General features: G+C 39.1%; 1 protein-coding gene across 3 annotated transcripts in view; it reads left to right on the top strand.

The window, feature by feature from the left end:
• Window positions 1-21,201, top strand: part of GAREM1 (GRB2 associated regulator of MAPK1 subtype 1) — a 194,444-nt gene that overhangs the window by 155,659 nt on the left and 17,584 nt on the right. For all 3 annotated transcript variants that reach the window (XM_027576738.2, XM_027576737.2, XM_027576736.2), the window contains exon 4: window positions 15,343-16,515. In XM_027576738.2, the coding sequence (XP_027432539.1) occupies window positions 15,343-16,515 (1,173 nt within the window). The remainder of the gene's footprint in view (window positions 1-15,342; window positions 16,516-21,201) is intronic.

Here is a 21,201-nt window from a genome sequence, read left to right as displayed (position 1 = left end):
GGCCATGAGTTCAAACCCCACGTTGGGTGAAGAGATTACTTTTTAAAAAATTAAAAATAAGCTATTCTTTTTATCTTGAAGTTAAATGTCTTGAAGATGCCTTGATGTGTTTGAAATTATCTGCCTGATTGCCCCATCACTGATTAACTTGCATGAAGTGAATTAATATATGTTAAATGTTTAATTCTTTAACCAGCAAATATATTTTAAAGCACCTCTTGTATGTCTAGCCACTGGGAATAAACAGTGAATATGCAAACTCTGGAGGTTCTCATCAGTGGAAGTGGCAGGCAATAAATATACAAGTACAAATGCTACCTCCAAATAAAGAGATCAAGGAGACAGACAATTGGGTGTACAAGTTTGGAGCTTGGGGCAAGGAATGGGCTTGTATGTTTGGGGTTCATCAGCTCCTAGATGGCATTTGAAGCCATAGAGCTAGTTGAGTTCACCTACATCTGTGGTTCTCAATCAGGGTGATTTTTTTTTTTTCCTCCCAGGGACATCTGATAATGTCAGGGTACAGTTTTGATTGCTACAGCTTGGGGAAGGGTGAGTGCTACTGGTTTCTAGTGGGTAGAGGACAAGGGTGCTGCTAAAAATCCTAGAGTGCACAGGAGAGCCCCACATCAAAGAATAATCTGGCCCAAAATGTCAGTAGTGCCAAAGCTGAGAAGTGTCTGACCTAGACACTAGATAAAGAAGAGAGACCAAGGAATGAGCCCTGGAACACCCCAGCATTGGGGTCCAGGAGAGATTGCAGGGAATCACAATGAAATAGAAAGATGGTGGAGCATGTGGATAGATGTTCGAAGAAGCCAAATGGCTTTAAAAAGTGTTTCAAAGAGGAATGGACAACAGTGTCAAGTGCTACTTACTGAATGAATTAGAGGAGGACTGGGAACCATCTGTTAAATTCAGCAGAATGGAAGTCTTGTTAGCCTTGACAGGAAGAAAATAATAATCAGCTCAGAGACCCAGGAAGTAAGTTTACCAGGGAAGTACAGCAGGATGGTCCCAGAGTTTTGTCAAGGTATATGCATTTCAAGTGAGATTACTCAGCACCAACTTTTTTTCTTTGGCTTCCTGGATGCACATACAGAGTAGACAGAGCAGTAGGTTTAATCAGAGTTGGGGCTCTACTGGATGAGTATAACAGAAATTAGCAAAGGTGTGGATGAAGTGTGCCGTAGAGTGACAGGTAGTGATGAGCCATAGACTCCTCACTGGATAAAGAGTATGAATACAAGAAGTGTAACCTCAGTGAAAACCAGAGATCCTAACGGGGTTAAGGAACTTCTGAAGTGGTTAAGAAAGTGATGTGAAAAATTGGTAGAGTATAAAATGCTTGAAATTGAACTTTAGGGAATAATATAGGAAATGGCAGGAGTAGCTGTTCTTTCAAATCTAAGTATGTCCGGGGCGCCTGGCTGGCTCAGTCTGGGGAACGCGCAACTCTTGATCTCAGGGTTGTGAGTTTGAGCCCCATGTTGGGTGTGGAGATTACTTAAAAAAATAAACTTAAAAAAAATAGACAAAAACATATCTAAGTATGTCCATTTGAGTGGGCAACTAAGGTGGTAGGAACAGAAAATGGAAGATGAGATGATCAAGGAAATGAAAGAATATGTGGACCAGTAACCTCTTGCTCATCATTTGTGTACATGGGCTCCAATCCCTCCTAAGCCAATGGCATTCGATATTTCAAAACAGAAAAAAAAAAAAAACAACCGGCAGTCACTTGCCTCTTTCATTGTCTCCTTTATCCATCTAGTTCCCATGGTGAGAGCTCTGTTTTTGTTTACCTGCTTTACTGCATATTTGTTGTTGTTGTTGTTGTTTTTTAAGATTTTTTTTTTTTTTTTGAGAGAGAGAGAGCACATGAGCAGAGTGAGGGGAAGGGTAGAGGGAGAAAGAGAATCTCAAGCGGGAGCCCGACATGGGGCTTGATCCCATGACCCTGAGATCATGACCTGAGCCGAAATCAAAAGTGGGACACCCAACCAACTGAGCCACCCAGGCGCCCTTACGTATTTGTTTTTAACTGTAATGGGCATTTTCTTTCTTAATTGTTTGTTTTAATTTTTCATCAGCCATCTCTATCGTCGTCTTTATTTCCAGAGTCAGCAGATGTCCTGTGTCAGTTGGGTACCCCAACTAAAGACTCATTCCTCTACCTTTTAATAAGAAAAAGCACCACATGAATAATTTTCAGGCATGCACCTTTCCTAAAACAAGCTCCCATGATCTAAAGAGCATATCGGACTGTGTAGTGTAGCTCAGGCTCTGGATTCGGAGCTGAGTTCACACCCCAAGTCCAGACACTGGACTGTGACCACAGAAAGGTCACGTGACCCCTTGAGTCTAGGTGTCATCACCTGCAAAACGGGGATGATTCTATCCTCCTCAGAGACTTTTCATGTGAATTAAATGAAGTAATGCACTAAAGTGCTCTGCAAGTGTCTAGTATGAGAGTTGGCAAACTATAGCCTTGGGTAAGGCACCTGTTCTGCAAATAAAGTTTTATTGGGACACAGCCACCCCATGCATACAGGTGTTCAATGTCTGACTGCTCCCACATTACAATAGTAGAATTGAGTAGTTGGCAGCAGAGATCATATGGCACACAAGCGTAAAATTATTACTGTCTGACCCTGTAAGAAACAGTTTGCCAACCCCTGATTCAGAACATAAAATCATACTAAATTAAGTTTCACATTAGAAGAAAAAAATTCCCACCACAGATTATTTCACTTACTCTTTATTTAGTACTTTGTACCCTGGACTTGATATTAAAAACTCGGTACATAGTAACTGTTGTTGTTGCTTCAAAATACCCCTTCACCTCAAATACTTTTTTGGAAACTTATTATACTGGTACCCAGTGAATTATTTCAAACATCTTCCAGCCTTTGGACTAAGCCCAATAATGATGAGAAATTTTCCCACACATCTACTTTCTGCCATCAAAATAGTGACTAACAAATTACGTCTTAATTTCACTTCTGTCTTTACGGAGACGTAAGCAGAGGGAAGAAAAGATGGCCTTCAATTTGGCACTGGGTAACTTGCCACCCTCGGTAAGTGCGTAAGAGGTGTTCTGACTTCATGGCCCTTACCCAAAAGCTTTCTACATTAAAATTAGTGCTCTCAAGTCAGGGAGTCCAGATACCTTAATCTGGATGCTATGATGTTGCTATTTTCATTCCAGCTAGTGAGGTCCAAGGTTTCAGCTGTTCCAGCATAGATTTTCCCCACAGGCAAAATAACAAGTTTGCATTGTCTCAACTAGGGGAAATGCCTCACTGGGGAATAGTGAGATTTCAGGCGGACCCAGAGCATAGTCACCACTTCTGCCTACACAGACCTCTTAAGAACCATTACCATGTGGTCTAGGGCAAGAGCTGAGCCGACATTCCTGTCACCTGCATATCAGCTCGTGATTACTGGGTTTGGCACCTGTTTTTGGCAGGGGTGGCAGTGTCTACTGGCAAAGCTATCCTAATGGGAGAAGGATTGCAGTGTTGTCTTTTTTTAATAGGAAAAAAAAATCCTGTAAGATTCAGAGAACTTAAATGATAGCTGAGCTTCTCCATACTGAGAAACATGACCAAGAGTAAAATAAAATATTATAAATAACCCAGCACGACTAAGGAAGTTTACAGACAAGAGTTTTTATAATCATCACATCTTAGATCTGGAAAGGCCCTTAGACACCCCTGAGTCCTCCTCCTCCTTTTGACAAATAGGAAAACTAAGAAACAGATGTTAGCTGACTTCATTGATTCACACAAAGCCAGAAAACTACGTAGCAGCAAAGCCAGGTTTCCCGATTCAGTCCGGTCATCTTTGCGCTCCCCTGAATGCTATTTGTGGATTTGAGATAAGGCTCATGATTGTGATCAAAATATGCTTTCCAATGACACAGTAGCTTACACAGTTAATTCATTTTCTTATTTAAAAATCTAAATAAATGTGTCCTATAATTATTACCCAGCCAAATCCTTCTGTCTTTTGTACTTTGGAAACAGCTATGGTCTCACACACAGGACTTGGCAGCTTTTATGAATATTCTACGTGTAGATTTTTAGATCTTTCCTGATGCCAGTATTTAAAAAAGAAAATCCTACAAGTTAACTTACTATCAACATCAGTGCAGCATGTGTAAAACGAACCCTTTTGAAAATAACAAAAATACCTCTGTAAAGTATTAACCCAGAATTTTTTAAGTATTACCCAGTATTATCATAGAAACCAGGCTACATACAGTTGGGCTCTTGATCGTTGCTTGGAGCGGTGTTAAAGATGGCAACAGCGCACCACAGAATAAATAAGCAAGAGTTCTAAAATTTAAGGTGAGTGGTTTGTGCAACTTGGTGCTAAACTTTGGATTTTTTCCAAGGCTTCCAAGTTACTGAGAATCAGCTGGTTTTTCCCCCCCAAGTCACAAATTTGAGGCAATTCATGTGCCTTTTATCTTAACATATTCCTTACCCTTTTTAAAGTTGCCATCTGAAAAAGGTGAAGAAATAAAGCTCTTCCTCTTCTGCCAACTAGTTAGACTGTATCTTATTTCCATGTAAAAGTAGTTAACAAATTAAACATATGTCCTGTTAACTTTCTTTACTCCTTTTGACAGAACAGCTACACACAAGGCCTTGAGAATATATTAATGGAGAGGTTTGGGGCGGCTTGTGATTCTACTCTTGTCATAATTATTTTATTCTCTGACATCTTTCTGATCATTTTGTCTTTTAGGCAAAAATAGCTTGCTATGTTGACTCTGACTCTGTTCTGCGTCTGTTGGCCATTCTATGGCCGTCCTGTAAAGTAATACAAAACAGAGGTGCTGAAACATTAGTGTTCTTTGGGGAAATTGTGTGTGTGTGTGTGTGTGTGTGTGTGGTTTTAAGAGTGTAGTTCAGGCATAAGCACCATTCCTAGTTTAATATACCATTCCTAGGGTCTGTCATGACAGCTCAGAAAAAGCATCTCCTCCGCATGTTGTAAGATTATAATAATCAAGAGGGGTGGGTTTTTCTTAGGAGGGTTCAAAGTGAATAGGGATCATTTGCTCTGGAATTTTCTACCTCCTCTCTGGCACCTTTAGAGTACAAGTAATTTTAGCCAGCTTTTGGGGGAGCTGTGAATTTTATCAAAAGTTCTGTCCAAAGAACTATAATTTCATTTCAATGTCCTGAAATGAAATGTTTCTGCCGTCTTAACGAGAAGTACTTGAACAAAAGTTAAACTCCGCTCCATCTCCTGAGATGTGTATGACTTTTGTCTTTATGTGGAGAGACCTTATACCCTGAGAATTGGGTGTTTTGTGGTCTCATTCAAATTGTTGCCTCTTATATTAGAATACCTGCCTTAATTAACCATCCCTGTTTCCAGTTTTAATTTCCACTTCTGTTATCCTGTGGGCTGGTAACCAGGTTGGATGGAATTTTGATTGTATGGGAGTAAGTGTGCTGAATTATGGCCCTTAAAGGCTTTTCTATAAGCCCTAACATCAACATCACATCTTTTTGCCTGCCCAGAGGCCTTTAGCTCACTGCCTTGTTCTTGGCTGTATTCCAGAGAGATCAGAAATTATCGATTACTGTGCAACCTGAATTTTGTCAGATGTAAGAACAAATTTTTAAAATGAAGATTGAATGGATTTGGAGGTAGCCAATTTTTATTTTTACTTTCCAGTTGTTTAAAATGGCATGTTTTCTTTACCATGAGTCAGATGTCATTTATTTTCAGGATTAATTCAGAATGATAAATTGGATACAATTGTGAGGTTAATTATTTCTGTGTTTGAAGATTGCCTAGTGGGTTTTGGTTTTGGTGGGGATCTGTTTGTTTGTTTGGATTTTATTTTGTTTTGTTTTATTTTTGTCTTGTCATCTGAGGTTTTGAGACCTTGTCTGAAAAGCTGCCAGTTGGCAAGCCCTCTCTTGTACCATCACTAATTAAATCACTGCCATTGTACTTGTCATCTTTGCCCTATTTCCTGTTGAAAAAAAGAGAGAGAGAGATACTCAGGATTGACAATTAACTCTTCACGCCCCTTTGTCTCTCATTTTCTGCCATTTTCCCAAAGGAAAAAGTTACAAAAATTGAAGTGTTGGGGGAAATGATCTAATATTAATCAAATATTAGCTATTTAATCTAGCAGTCAGATCAATCCTGATTTTTTTTCAAGAGTTGCAATTTTAACCTCTGTTACATGTTTGATCTTTAGAACAACTGTTCTTAGAAAACAGATTATCTGTTGCCAGAACCATCTGTGAGTGTGGGTGTGTATAAAATTTTATATCAGTGTTTTAAAATGTTGCTTGACCATGGGGTATTAATTCTGAATGGTATTATGAACAGTAAAACCCTGATAGTTTCCTGGATTAGACCTATTAGAGTTGTTTAGATAACACACTTTGAATTACTTCCTCTCAGGAAACATTGAAACTGGAAATGTTAACCAGGCACACATACCGAAGCACTTAGACAGAACGCATTGTTTCTTTTGCTATTAAAAAAATAAAAAAGGAAAGAAATTATGCAAATAAATCACATCTGTGGAAACCAGAGGAGACTGTTTGGCTCAATTGCCAAAGGAAGAGCATTTATTTATGAGATTCTTCATCTGTCACTGACAGTGACCACAAGATCGGTCGGGAGTTAGTCTCACAATTTATGCAAAGCTAATTGCTAGCATTAATGATGACATCAGGTTGGGAGCATGGAATTACAGATTGTCCTCACATATGTTATGCATTTTTATGTATGGGAGTAGGAGTAACTTCCTTTAGAAGTATACACATACACAAAAACGTAGACAAAACTGTTGAATGTGCTCAGAGAATGACATTTAGTAAGGATAATTTTGATCTGTTTAATCTGCACACATAGTGGCTGATTGGTATCTCCCAAGCAGCATAGACACTCTCAGCTCGTCTGGTGTATGGTACTCACTAGACCATATGATTTCTTCATTCTACAGGGTATATGTTTATAAAGGTAAATTAGGAAAAATATATTAAGTATTGATTTAAAGAGCTAAGAAGAAACATATACTTTGTTATTGCTTCACATTTGAGAAGCACTGTTGGCTCCTTGTGTGTTAACTGGAAATAGTTTGTTGTGTGAGTAAGTGTGTGTGTGTGTGTGTGTGTGTGTGTGTGTGTGTGTGTGTGTTTCTGAAGTCTCCTGAGAACTCTTTCTCTCGACATCTCTGTCTCCATCCTGATCCAAATGGATGAACTGCCAAGTTTTTTACAAAGTTTCACCAGAAAGGAAGTACAGCAGTGCATCTGAGTGTTTTTGGAGGCTGGTCTATCTTAAAACGGTATATTTTTTTGAATCACTTCAATATGTTTACTTCCTTTGGGATATAACTGTAAGGATATTTCAAGCCCTCTTCTGACAATTAAGTTTTATTCTGGGATAACACATTGAATAAAAACTTGAGCAATTCTTCAGTACAGAAGAAAGGATAATGCTTAAAGTAGTGGTTTGGGCTTGAAAACAGTAGTGGGTAGGAAGAGAAACCTACATGAAAATACAGAGATGTGAGAGGCATTGTGAAACAGAATTATTAAGAATTTAAATGTTGGGGCACCTGGAGGGATTAGTTAAGTATCTTACTCTTGATCTCAGCTCAGGTCTTGATTTCAGGGTTGTGAATTTAAGCCCGGCATGGAGCCTACTTAAAAAAAAAAAAAAAGGATTTAAATATTTTGGGGGCACCTGGCTGGCTCAGTCGGTACAGCGTATGACTCTTGATCTCAGGGTCATGAGTTCAAGCCCCACGTTGGATGTAGAGCTTACTTAAAAAAAAAAGAATTTAAATGGTTTTATTGTTCACAGAAGTAATAATAACAGTAATGGCCTCCATTTATTGAGAGCTTACCACTGTGGGAAGTTGTTTACCTACATTAATTATGCTTGTGAAGTACACAGTGGTGTTCTCATTTTATAGATGAGGACACTGAGGCTCAAAAAAGTAAAATACTTTTTCTGAGGTCACCTAATAGTGAAAGCAGACTCAAACTTAGCTTGTAAGTTAGCTAATAGTATTGGCCCAATTAATTTCCAAAGGCCATAGTTCTTTTCATTCATCTATACCTGGGTTCAGCAAACTTTCTATAAAAGGACAAAGAATAAATATGTTAGTTTGTGGGCCATTACAGTTACTGTTGCAGCTACTCAACACTGCCACTGCAGAGTGAAGGCACTCATAACTTACGCATAAATGAATGGACACAGCAGTGTCCTAATAAAACTTTATTTACAAAGTCAGATGTTGGGTCAGATTTGGACTATGCACAGTAGTTTGCTGACCTCTGATCTGTATTGCTGTAAACATAGCTAGATGCTAGCTAAAAATAAAAGCCTTAGGGATAAACTAAAATTAAAATTAATAGCAAATGAGCCCTTTTAAGGACTCTTGGTGACCAAAGTCAACGAAATAAAGTAACTGAAATGTTGAATTTATAGGTCCTGTAGGAAAAGAAATTCAGCCCTTATATGGGCCAAGTACTATAATTTATAAATGATTTATTAGCTTAAAAAAAACCCTAATCTATATTCTTTAAAACTGTCAAGGTCATAAAAAACAAGGAAAGACCAAGATACTCACAGAATCAAGGACTGGATGTGGTGTGGTATCCTGGTTTGATCCTGGAACAGCAAAAAGACCTTAATGGAAAAAAATAATGAAATCCAAATAAAGCTTTGTGGTTAAGTTAGTCATCTTGTTTTAGTGTTAATTTCTTAGTTTTGATAATGTGCCATGGTTGTGTAGAATGTTAACAGGAGAAGTTAGACAAAGGTATACAGCTTTGCAACTTTTCCGCAAATCTGGAATTACTGCAAATAAAAAGTTAAATGGTGTTTGTTTATTGTTTATTTATTTATTTAGATTCCTAAACTTAACTCTAATATAGAAGCCCAGTGAATACTGAGTCTGAAAGTAAATACAATTAAGTTGTGGTCTTGTTTAAAATAATATTAATAACACTTAATCTGAATCACCTAAAATGGAATTTAAACCTTAGGGACCTGAACTGCCATTAAAATAATATTGTGCTGTTATTTATGTACTGAAAATGCCTGCTACAGAGAAATGCACTTCACTGTAGAGACAACAGAAATGTTTTTTATAGCACTAATGTGGATTGACAAATTGCTTGTTCCAAAGTTTAAAATTTATATAGAGATGACCTAGAATAGTGTGTGAGAAATTATTTACAAAGATTGCCACTGCCAAGTCTTCTAAACACATACTGATGATTACTGCTCAGTAAACAACATGAACATTGCCAATCACTTTACCCAGATGCTTTTTCATTAACATAAAAGGGAAAAAATCAATCTTAGCCTTAATATAAGCCTGGTACTAAAACCTGGTAAAGATAACATAACAGAACTATAGACTAATTTCACCTGTGACTAAGATACATAAGTCATAGATCAAATAGTATCAAAGAGAATCATGCAGTACACTTTTAAGTGCACCATGATCATACACAGATTATTTCAGGCATGTAGGGTTGTTTTAATATTTGGGAATCTACTATTATAATATAAAACCAGGACCTCAAGGTTAAAAATAAACATATGACTGTTTTATTGTTATTGGATGCAGAAATGGCATTTGATTAAAAACATTTTTTAGGGCATCTGGGTGGTTCACCTCGTTGAGTGTCCGACTCTTGGTTTCAGCTCAGGTCATGATCTCAGGGTCGTGGGATCGAGCCACGAGTTGGGTTCTATGCTCAGCCATGGAGTCCGCTTGAGATTCTCTCCCCCTTTCTCTCCTTCTCTCTCTGCTCCTCCCCCTGCTCACATGCTCTCTCTAAAATAAATAAATGAAATCTTAAAAAAATTTTTTTTAATTTTTTCATAGAAACTTTTAGAAATCTAGAATTGGAAAGACATTACTAATATGAGAAAAAAAATCCATCTCAAACCAATGAGTTTTTCATATGATCAGTTTGTAATCAAATAATTCACATTAAAATATGGAACAACATTCTCACCACCACACTGTTGTCCGGGAAAAGGGATGAAAACTAAAAAGATGAAGATGAACTTTGCATTGGTTACATAAGATTTAATCATTTAAGAATCCCAAGATAATCAACTGGAAAAAACTCTTAGAGTGAAGTTACTGGTCATAGAGAATAGCAACAAACCATATGTGCCCTTGGCAAACGAACAGCAATGTTCAGAGATTGATAACGAAGGCAAACTTAATTACTAATAAGGGAAATAAAAGATCTCAATAAATGATGAGAATTACCATGTGCCTATTTAGAAATATTTTGATGATGTCACTCCTTGCCAAAAGAGCAGGTAAATGCACTTTCAATAAAATTATCAATTCAAACCATAGACAATGATTGTGAAGTTCATCTGGAAAAATAGGCAAAAATATCCAAGATTTTCCTGTTGTCATGTTTTAATTTTTTTTAAATACTTGAAGTCTTAAAAAATTATTGGAAGCATAATAGAATATCTCCCTCGACACCACCAGATTCACCAGCTTTAAACATTTCACCACATTTGTTTTCTCATCCTCTACCCCCGACATACACATACGTATGCAGACCACAACTTACATTTTTCTGAATAATTTCAGAGTGAATTACATACATTACACCCTTTACACCTTAATACATCAGTGTATATTTCCTAAGAATAAGGATATTTTCTTGTGTAAAAACGGTACATTCAGGAGAGTTAGCAGTGATGTGGTACTCTTCTTTACAGTGCACCAAAGTGTATTTGATAGCATTTCTTCCCTTTAGTTCAGGATCCATTCCAGGCATGCATATTGCATTGATGTTGCATTTTGTCTTTCATTCACTTTAATCTGGAGCAATTCTTCAACCTTTCTTATCTTTCATCACATGGACGTTTCTCACAAATATGTACCGGGTATTTCATACAGTATTTCTCAATTTGGGTTTGTCTGATATTTTTTCATAATTAGGTTCTAGTAATGCATTTTTAGGTGGAATGTTCTGTAACTGAGGTCTTGACCTTCTCAGGGAATCACATCCAGAGGCTCACACATGGGGATCCCCCTCCAGTTATATTAAATGTGATCACCTGGTCAAGGTGTTGTCCAGTTTCTCCAATCTGTAGTTACTTTTTCTCCCTTCGCAATCAGTAAGCATTCCAAGAGAAGACACTGTAAGACCAGGCACATAACCTACTCCTCAATCAAACTTACCCTATAAATGAGCATCCATTGATGTTTCTTGTATGTACCGATCTTGGGTCCCTTCACTCCTCCACATTTGTCAGCTTTTCCCCCATTCATTTTTTCCACTCATTCATATTTTTGTTAACAGTATGGACTTCAACATTCCTACTTTGTTCAGCAGATTATCATTCATTGCAGTCTTTGTGTATTGTGATGCTCAAATCGTCCCAGGTTTGGCCTGTGGAGGCCAGCTCAGGCTGGCTCCAGTGTCCTTTTGACACATTCCTGTCATCTTAAGAGCACCTCTTTACTTTCCTGCACAACACAGTATTTCAAGCTCATCTTGTACTTTCCTGCCCTAGCCCTGGAATCAGGCATTTCTCCAAGGAGCCATGATTCCTTTTAGTGGAGAATGGTTTGGGGTGCTAGGTATATTCGGTGATAATGGGAGTCTTTGCGTCTAGTCCCTTAGAAAAAACAAAGCTAAGAAATAGATGTGTGTGCATGTATAGTTTCTTCAGGTTATAATACCAATACCTCCAATTTCAGTCAACCTAATGGAGTTCCTCTTACCTTTCCTAATTCCATGTTTCTGTCTTCTGTCCACAGTGAAAACTCTGATTCCCAAAGGAACACATTTACTCATGTTTTATTTCTACAATATACATAAAAAGTTGTTTCAGAATCCCCGTACCCACTCTCATATGCAAAACAAATCTACCAAAAAGAACACAATATTTGTTGGTCTTTTTTCCCTACTGGCAATTTGTAGTCAAAGCATTTTAGTTACTTGGATGATTTCTCTGTCTCCGTCCCCTGTGTGGTTAGTTTATTCACTGGAAATAAGATTGGATTCATCTGTTTCCATTTGCATTTAGCTTTCAGTTTCTTTTAACTTTTTGTTGACTTAATTTTATTTTTGAAGATGTTAGAACATTGGCTTACCTCCTAAACATCAAAACTCTATAGCTAGGTACACTCACAGAGCTAACACTCCCTTCCACCAGTTTCCTCCCTCCCTTAAGTACTAATTTCATTGTTTTCTGGTTTATTTTTCTTGTATTCCTTTTTTTTTTTTTTTACAAAAATAGCAGAAAAATATATACTGATTTTTCCAAAGGTGTAGTATACCGTATAAGCTTTTATGCACTTTGTTTTTTGGGGTTTTTTGTTTGTTTTTTTACTTACTATATCCTGAAAGTCGTTTTCCTATCAATTCATTGAACTCATCATTCTTGTTCTTTTTTGCATGATACATTTCGTGTTTGTATCATAGTTTATTCAATCAGTCTCCTATGTTTGGGCATTTAGATTGATTGTAAGATTTTGCAAATACAAATAATGCTACAGTGAATAACCTGGTGCATTTGTATTTTCACACTGTTGGAGGAATGTCATCGGGTAATTTCCTAGAAGTAGGATTGCTGAATGGAAGGATAAACGTGCATAGTTTGATTAGGTATTGCCAAATTCCCCACAATAGGACTTGTATCATTTTGCATTTCTACCAGCTGTGAACGAGAGTGCCTCTTTCCCCAGAGCCTCACCCACTGAGTATGATGTCAGGCTTTTGAATATTTATCAGTGTTCTAGATAAAGAAGTGGTATCTCAGTATAATTTTCATTTACTTTTCTCTAATTACAAAAGAAGTTGAATGTCTTTTTATAGATTTGAAGTCTGTTGTGTTCCTTTTTTTAGTGAATTGATTTTTCATGACTTTCACCTATTTTTCTGGAGCAGTTTAGGTCATTTTTTAAAAGTTGCTTATGTATTAGGGAGGTTCACTCTTGTGGAGATATTGCAGATATTTTCTCTCAGACCGTTACTTGATTTTTGACTTTGCTTCTCTTGTTTCTTGCCATCCAAAAACTTTTTGAATTGGAATAACCACAAATGAGGGTTTTTGTTTTCAGATCTGAACATGTAAGATAAAGATGTAGAAATTGAATCAGTATAGTTAAAATGAGAAAATAGACAGAAAGGTCATTTGGATAAATGGTCTCACAGTAGATGCAAATATAAGTATACAAATGTGTATGTGTTTTATAAATTTAGTACATGATCAAAGTAGCATTTCAAATCAGTGATGAAAAGAGATAGTTATTTAAGAAGTATACCGGACAGTCAGTTAACTGTTTAAAAAACTAAAGTTGGGGGTGCCTAGGTGGCACGATCGGTTAAGCATCCTACCCTTGCTTCCCCCTCAGGTTGTGATCTCACGGTCGTGAGATCAAGCCCGGTGTAGGGCTCCGCACTCAGCGCGGAGTCTGCTTAAGACTCTGTCTCTCTCTTTCCCTCCCCACCTCAAGCAAATAAATAAATCTTTAAGAAAAAACTGAAGTTAGACCTCTACCTTAAATAGTCCATCAAAGAAATTTTAATTAAATCAGTGAAACAGTTAATAAACCATCAAAATACTAGAAGAAAATATTGGCTAATCATCTCAGTTTTTCTCAACCTCAGCACTACTGAAATCTGGACTAGATAATTCTTTGCTGTGAAGGGCTGTTCTGTTCATTGTACCATGTTTAGCAACATACCTAGCCTCTCCCTGCTAGATATAAGTAGCACCTTCCCAGCCATGACAATCAATAAATGTCTCCAGACATGGTCAAATGTCCCCAGGGGCTGGGGAGTGGGAGCAAAATACCCCTAACTCAGAACCACTGATATCTCAACTAGTAGAAGCATACCACCCAAGGATGAAATTACAAAGGAAAATTTTTGAAAATGTTTGCTACGTAGGAAGAAAAAACTTTAGCACTTAAGTTATAAAGTTGAAATTCACCCAACAAATTGGAAAATATATAGCATAAATGACATTCACATGACATAAAAAGTAATCGATAAGATGACCATCCCAATAGAAAAATGGGTGAAGGGCACAGACATTCACAAAGGAAGAGATCTAAATGGCCAGATAAATGAATACTAAAATATATTCAACTACCCTAATAAATAAATCAAAATAAAACGTGAATAAATAAATGCAGGATGCGTGCTTTACCTTTAATATTGGTAAACCTTAAACTTACTTAGCATGGGTATGGAGAGACAGATAATTTCATAAAGTGGAAGAAGTGTAAATAAGTGTAACATTGATGAAGCACAATAGGAAATACATATTAGACCTTTCAAATATATATCTACAGCTTTGTCCATGCAATTCTACTTCGGGGCCTTTCTCCTAAGGAAATAGTTGAACTGTAAAAAAAAATCACTGCAGTACTATTTATAATTGCTAAACATTGGGAAAACCCATCTGTCTAACAATAAGGAGCTAGTCAGACAAATTAAGGCATATGCCCAGATAATCAAATACATAAGGTCAGTATTGGCAACCGACCGTTTATACTTAAACACAAGAAAATAAATATAGTGAGAAACAAAGCAACAAAGTTGTGTGTGTGTATTTATATATCTCCAAGATAGATGACACATCTATTTCTCTTTTTCTCTATTTATATAAAATTGTTAATACAGATTATCTTTAGTAGTAAGACCATAGAATTTGTTCATCTTTACATCTATATTTTCTAATATTTTTGCCAATGAACATGAATAGTTTGTATAATAAAATTAAAGAACAGGGAGAAATAAAACATTTTTACATCCTCTGTCCCAATTCCAATTTTAGGAAATTTCATAAAATTTTAATAGTAAAAAAAAAATAAGGGATTTTCTACAGTGGTGTTCATGGAAACTTTTTTTTTAATAACTGGAAGAGACAGAATGATAATAGTAATGTCCCAAAATAATTATCCATATGATATGCTACTCTGCATAGACAAAGAAACTGGAAGAATGTTTATCAAACCATTAACCGTGCCTATTTCTGAATCAGGCCCGTGGGTGTTATTTCTTTTTGTGTCTTTTCTCTGTATTTCCCAAATTTTTACTAATGAACAGATTGCTCATTTCTTCAGAACAAAGTGTGTTTTTACAAGTCTAAACGAATATCTTCTTGTTACTGTTAGCCATATAAACATTATAAAAGAAATGGAGTAGCTAAATTTAGTTTGGGAACAGCATTTTCCTTTTTGTATGCGTGCTTGTGTGTCTTAATGGCGAGTTCTCTACTTTTCTGTGGAAATGGACTAAAGGCAGCTCACCTCAAACTTGGTTTATCCTATTGTAGGTTGCTTCAGGTGAATGCAATGAGGACACCGAAGTTTATAACATCACCCTCTGTACTGGGGATGAACTCACTCTCATGGGGCAGGCAGAAATCCTGTACGCAAAGACTTTCAAGGAAAAGTCACGACTCAACACAATCTTCAAAAAGATCGGGAAGCTCAATTCCATCAGCAAGCTGGGAAAAGGCAAAATGCCATGCCTGATCTGCATGAATCACCGGACCAATGAAAGCATTAGCCTGCCATTCCAGTGCAAGGGCAGATTTAGCACCCGGAGTCCCCTGGAACTTCAGATGCAGGAGGGCGAACACACCATCCGCAACATTGTGGAGAAAACCAGGCTCCCCGTGAACGTGACTGTGCCCAGCCCTCCACCCAGGAACCCGTACGACCTCCACTTCATCCGCGAGGGGCATCGCTACAAGTTTGTGAACATCCAGACCAAGACGGTGGTGGTTTGCTGTGTGCTGCGGAACAACAAGATCCTCCCCATGCACTTCCCTTTGCACTTGACGGTCCCCAAGTTTAGCCTCCCAGAACACTTGGTAAAGGGAGACGTGTGGCCCGAGACCCTGGTCCATCACTGGCTGGGTATCTGCCAAGAACAGTTCGACATCGACGAGTATTCCCGGGCTGTCCGAGATGTGAAAACTGACTGGAATGAGGACTGCAAGAGCCCCAAGAAGGGCAGGTGCTCTGGCCACAACCACGTGCCCAATTCTCTTAGCTATGCCCGCGATGAGCTCACCCAGTCCTTCCACCGGCTCTCCGTCTGTGTGTATGGCAACAATCTCCATGGCAACAGTGAGGTGAACCTCCATGGCTGCAGGGACCTGGGGGGCGAGTGGGCCCCCTTTCCTCATGACATCCTGCCCTATCAGGACCTGGGTGACAGTGGGAGCGACTACCTTTTCCCAGAAGCCGGTGAAGAATCGGCAGGCATCCCGGGGAAGTCAGAGCTTCCTTATGAAGAGCTCTGGCTGGAGGACGGCAAGCCCAGCCATCAGCCTCTCACGCGTTCCCTGAGCGAGAAGAGCCGATGCGATCAGTCTAGAGGGTCCGTCCGGTCCAAATGTGCGACTTCTCCTCTTCCTGTGCCCGGAACTCTGGGAGTAGCCATGAAGTCTTCAGAGATTGCCCTACCTCCACCTCCAGTGCCTCCCAAATCTGAAGCCGTAAGTCATTTGTGTTCTCTAGTGATGCGTCAGTCCTTCCGTCTCTCTGGTCGGTCACCTACTAATTTATCTTCTTTCCTAATGAAAGGAAAACTTCCCAGTGGGAAATGATCGGGATGAGCAAATTTGCTTCATTTGGAGTGAAATATAAATGCTGGCTAGATTATTTTTACCAGTTAGGAGTTCAAGTTTTTAAAACCTTGAGACTTTTGAATAGGAAAAGGTTTAAACATGCCTTTCGCTGCTGCCTGGAGAATGGATAATAGGGAGGAGGGGGAAGACAGTGGGAGACCAGAGAAGAGACATTACGGTAAGGGAGGTATGAAATGATGATGCCCTGAACCACAGCAGCTGGTAGCAGTGGATGGCGGGGAGAAATGAGCTGCTTCAGAACGACCCAACAGGACTTCCTGACAAATTGGGTGTGGGTAGTGAAGGAAAGAGGGAAGTCAAGGAAAACTCCTAGAATTTTAGCCTGAGCAACAGAGTGGATATTAGAGCCAGTTACAGTGGTGGGGCCGACTGAAGGAAGAGTAGATTTATTTGGGGGAGAGGGGTGAGAATGAAGATCAAGAGACATCAGCGTCGTTTCTAACCCTTCCAACTTCCCTGAAATTACATTGAGATCAAAGCATGGTAGATGTGCCTGTGTACATGGACACACACCAGAGCAGAACCCAAGCCAGAGTGGTTCTATTTGACACCTTAAACATAACTTACTCATGGCTCCAGAGGCTTCTATCAAATCTTACTGTAAAAAGGTCAGTATGGGATAGGAGAAAGGGCCCTCTGTTTTGACCATGTTCTTTGATTGACAGGCACTCTCTGCACCTTTGCTCCTTGTTTTTAATCATTGGATTTCATTATATCTGAATCGAGGAAGCATTAGAGACATTGGGTATAGTTCTGTTCATTTATTTGACAGTGTCTACTGCAATTTTTTTTTTCCTTTCTCTGGCAGAATCCTTTAAAAAAAAAAAAGCTTACACAAATCACAGTAAATAGAAGGATTCAGAACCCATCTGACTGAAGCACATTTAGGGGGAGGATGTCTTGTATGCATCCATTCTCTCTGCTCTCCCTGGTGGTCTCAGGATACCTCTGTGGAACCCTGTAGCCGTGGCAGAACCCAGTTTCAAAACCATGGAAACACTGAGTGGGATGCAAGAAATAAATAGGACCTGCCCTCTGGCCTCTGGTATCTTTCAGTTTTATAGGGAAGTTAACAAATGAAATGCAATGACTGGCATACAAGTTAAAATGTGATAAACAGGGTGCCTGGGTGGCTCAGTTGGTTGGGTGACTGCCTTCGGCTCAGGTCATGATCCTGGAGTCCCGGGATCAAGTCCCACATCGGGCTCCCTGCTCAGCGGGGGGGTCTGCTTCTCCCTCTGACCCTCTTCCCTCTCGTGCTTTCTATCTCTCATTCTCTCTCTCTCTGAAATAAATAAATAAAATTAAAAAAATATTTTAAAAAAAGTGACAAACAATAGAAGAGAGATAGACACGATGTGTGGGAATTCAGAGGAGAAAGAAACTTCTAGTTGGGTGATGCATGAGAGAAGTCTTCATGAAGATAATGGCATTTTAAATGAGCTGACGGAACATGCATGAGTGAAAAGAGCAGAGAGATGAGAAAGAAGGACATTCCAGACAGAATAGCATGAGCAAAGGTATGGAAGGAAGCTGGGACAGACAGGTGAGGGAAAACAAAGTGCTGTTGAGTCAGTAGAATAGGGTGACTAGAATGTATGAAGGGCAATGATGGCTGAAAAGGCTGGAGCCAGGTCATGGACAGCCCTGAATGTTGGGCAGGCATCCTGCTTAGCTGTCCATGCAGGGACCTCATTGCTGCAGAGTTTCCTGAGGGGGACTCCCCCGACCACCGGCTATTTGCTCTAAGATGCAGGAACTCCTCAGAGATTGCAGACCTGGATTTTACCTTGCTCCTTGGAGGATCTTCATAGATCCCAAGACACAAGCCCAGAGATCCCAGTACCTAGTAGGGGCTGTGGAAAATTTCGGGGAAGTCTTGGTGAAGTTAGAGTCCTTGGTATTTTTATTCATGTCAGAGGATATTCCTCCACCCCAACCCACCCCCAAAAAAGCAGGTAAAAAGTAAGGGGACAGTCCTCCTGGAAAGTAAGCAGTGGTCAGTGTGTCTCAATTCAACTATGTATTTGATGTTACTGGAAGCTTGGAACCCTGATCTTCAATAGGAGCGTGACCAGGTGAGCTGTTCCTGTAGAACTTTGGTCCTACTTGGCACATAGTCGGAACTCATGTTTGTCAGATGATTGACTCATCCATGATGGTCATACCCTAAGTCATTATGTAACTAAGTCTAGAAATAGGAAGCTAGCGCCAGTTGTTTTTTCTGTGGCATAATAAAAGATGAGTAAGAACATAAATATTAAGAAGCTGTATTCTTGACCTTGGTACTAAAAAATATGAGAGTTAAATTTGAAAGCAAAGGCAAACTTCACAGGAAGAGTTTTGGTCTCTAGTCTCAGATGTAATATCTTACAACAGAGTCTTTTCAGAGCATGTCCAGTGTTTACAGAATGCTATAATCTCAAAAAAAATTTTTTTAAACACCTGAAATCACTTAATTTACTTTAAAAAATTAGGCATTTCCAAATGAAGTCATATTTTTTCTTGGCTCTGTGACCATGAAATGAGTTTTCCATTTTTAGGAACTATGTGGGATCCAAAGAAACGTCATAATTGTTAGATGTGGCTTCAGCTTGTAATTTTCAAAAGGGAATTTTAATGGGGCATAAATTCAAGTGCTCCCACAGAATTAAATAAAACTTCTCTGGAAAGTTATACTGGAGTGAGTGAGTCCTGGGAGAAAGACATACCATGTACCCAACAGCTATCCTGCCTGATAATTAAAGACAGTGATAAGCTTTCAAGTGAGACATTATCTGGGAAGTTGACAACTCCCACCAGGTCTTTACGGATTGAAGGTGCTGGAGCAATGGAACGGAGTCAAAGAAAGCATGTCTTTCATAGTAAGGGAAGCAAAGCTGGTACTTGGCGAATGCACTCTCCTTGCCACAGTGCATGACCCATTCGTGTTAACATCCAGGGATAGAATGGCTCCATTGCATGTCCACCTATTTCTTTTCTCCTAATTCTTCTCTTCCTCCTTCCCTTCCTACTTCAGTGTCTGAAGTTATAACACGTACTTGTGCTCTGTCTCCAGCACATTTTGGTGGTCTTTGTTTCTTTCTGTGACCGTGAGAGTAAATCTTTCCCCTACGACGATAACGCTTACTGTGTTTCCCGAATTGTGCTGCAATTCTGGCGACATCTGGGTCACTTTCCTCCCCTTATCTTAAGCGGAAAACTAGGTGGTGGGGCTCAGTAGAAAATCCTCAGTGGGGGAGTAATTGGTGTAGCCGTGCTACACTTTGTATTTGATGTGGCTATTTAGAATTATGTGCTAGTCTTCATGTATCTTTGTAAAGATTGTTGAATACAGGTTTTTTTTTAAAGAAAACTCTGCCACTTATTTCTCCAGAATATGAGAGGCTATTCCCTTCCCAATAGGAATATCCCGGGAAAAAGTAAGCATAGTTCCAAGTTTAAGAAGGATGTAGCCACTTGTATCCCTCAGAATTGTTGCAGATGAGCCCAAACTGAGGGCGCATACCCAGCTCACTGAATGGCGACATTCTCACTTTTTTAAATTGTGCAACGTGCCCTCAAATCAGAATGACCTGACAGTCCTTCTTAAGTGGATTATCCTTTTGGTTTGTACATTTATTCTAAACACATCCTCTACTTTGTAACGTCATGGGCCTCTATCCATAATCTTAATTTTCTGGGTACTGGCTAATTGGTCTAAAATATTTACCCAGAAACACTCAACAAGCTGGGTTTTTTCCCCCTTCTTTAGAAGATGCCGTTTTGGAAAACAATAATGGAAAGGCTTTATATTGCATAAAATTCTATAAATAGAAGGTTTGAGTCCCAGACTGCCCGAGTCTACACACTGAATTACAAGTCATTATCAAAACTGCAGGATCACGACTCTTGTAAAACCATTTATGCAGCAGTATCCAACCTGGGGACTCCAGAACCCGGGGATTAGTATCCTCCCACAACCTCAGTAACAGAAAAAAAGTATATTCACTCTTGCTTGGTTGTTGACATTACAGCAATTTCTGAGGTTCATGAAAAAAGAAAATCATAAAAGGAACTAGGTTGTGAGACGCCTGGGTGGCTCAGTCATTAAGCGTCTGCCTTCGGCTCAGGTCATGGTCCCAGGGTCCTGGGATCGAGCCCCACATCGGGCTCCCTCCTCCACGGGAAGCCTGCTTCTCCCTCTCCCACTCCCCCTGCTTGTGTTTCGTCTCTCACTGTGTGTCTCTCTGTCAAATAAATAAATAAAATCTTTAAAAAAAAAAAAAGGAACTAGGTTGTGAGCCACTGGTTTAAACCAGTTATTACTGCCAGATTGGTGAAGAGTTTGTTAACCATGGTGATAGACAGGGATGCCCGATAGCCCCTGAGAAACTAGGTGCAGGGATTTGTTATAAGATGGATTGGTAGCATACTCACTATATAAGGCTGAAAGTCCATCATAAATAAAGCTCTTGTGGTGGAGCACGCTGTGTTGTTGGTATTTGGGAAAAATAAGACTCACTCATAAATGTGAATTTAATGCCACATTTG

This window comes from Zalophus californianus, chromosome 14 (genome assembly GCF_009762305.2).
Source record: "Zalophus californianus isolate mZalCal1 chromosome 14, mZalCal1.pri.v2, whole genome shotgun sequence".
Lineage (NCBI taxonomy): Eukaryota > Metazoa > Chordata > Mammalia > Carnivora > Otariidae > Zalophus > Zalophus californianus.
This window is presented reverse-complemented; position numbering and strand designations above follow the sequence as displayed.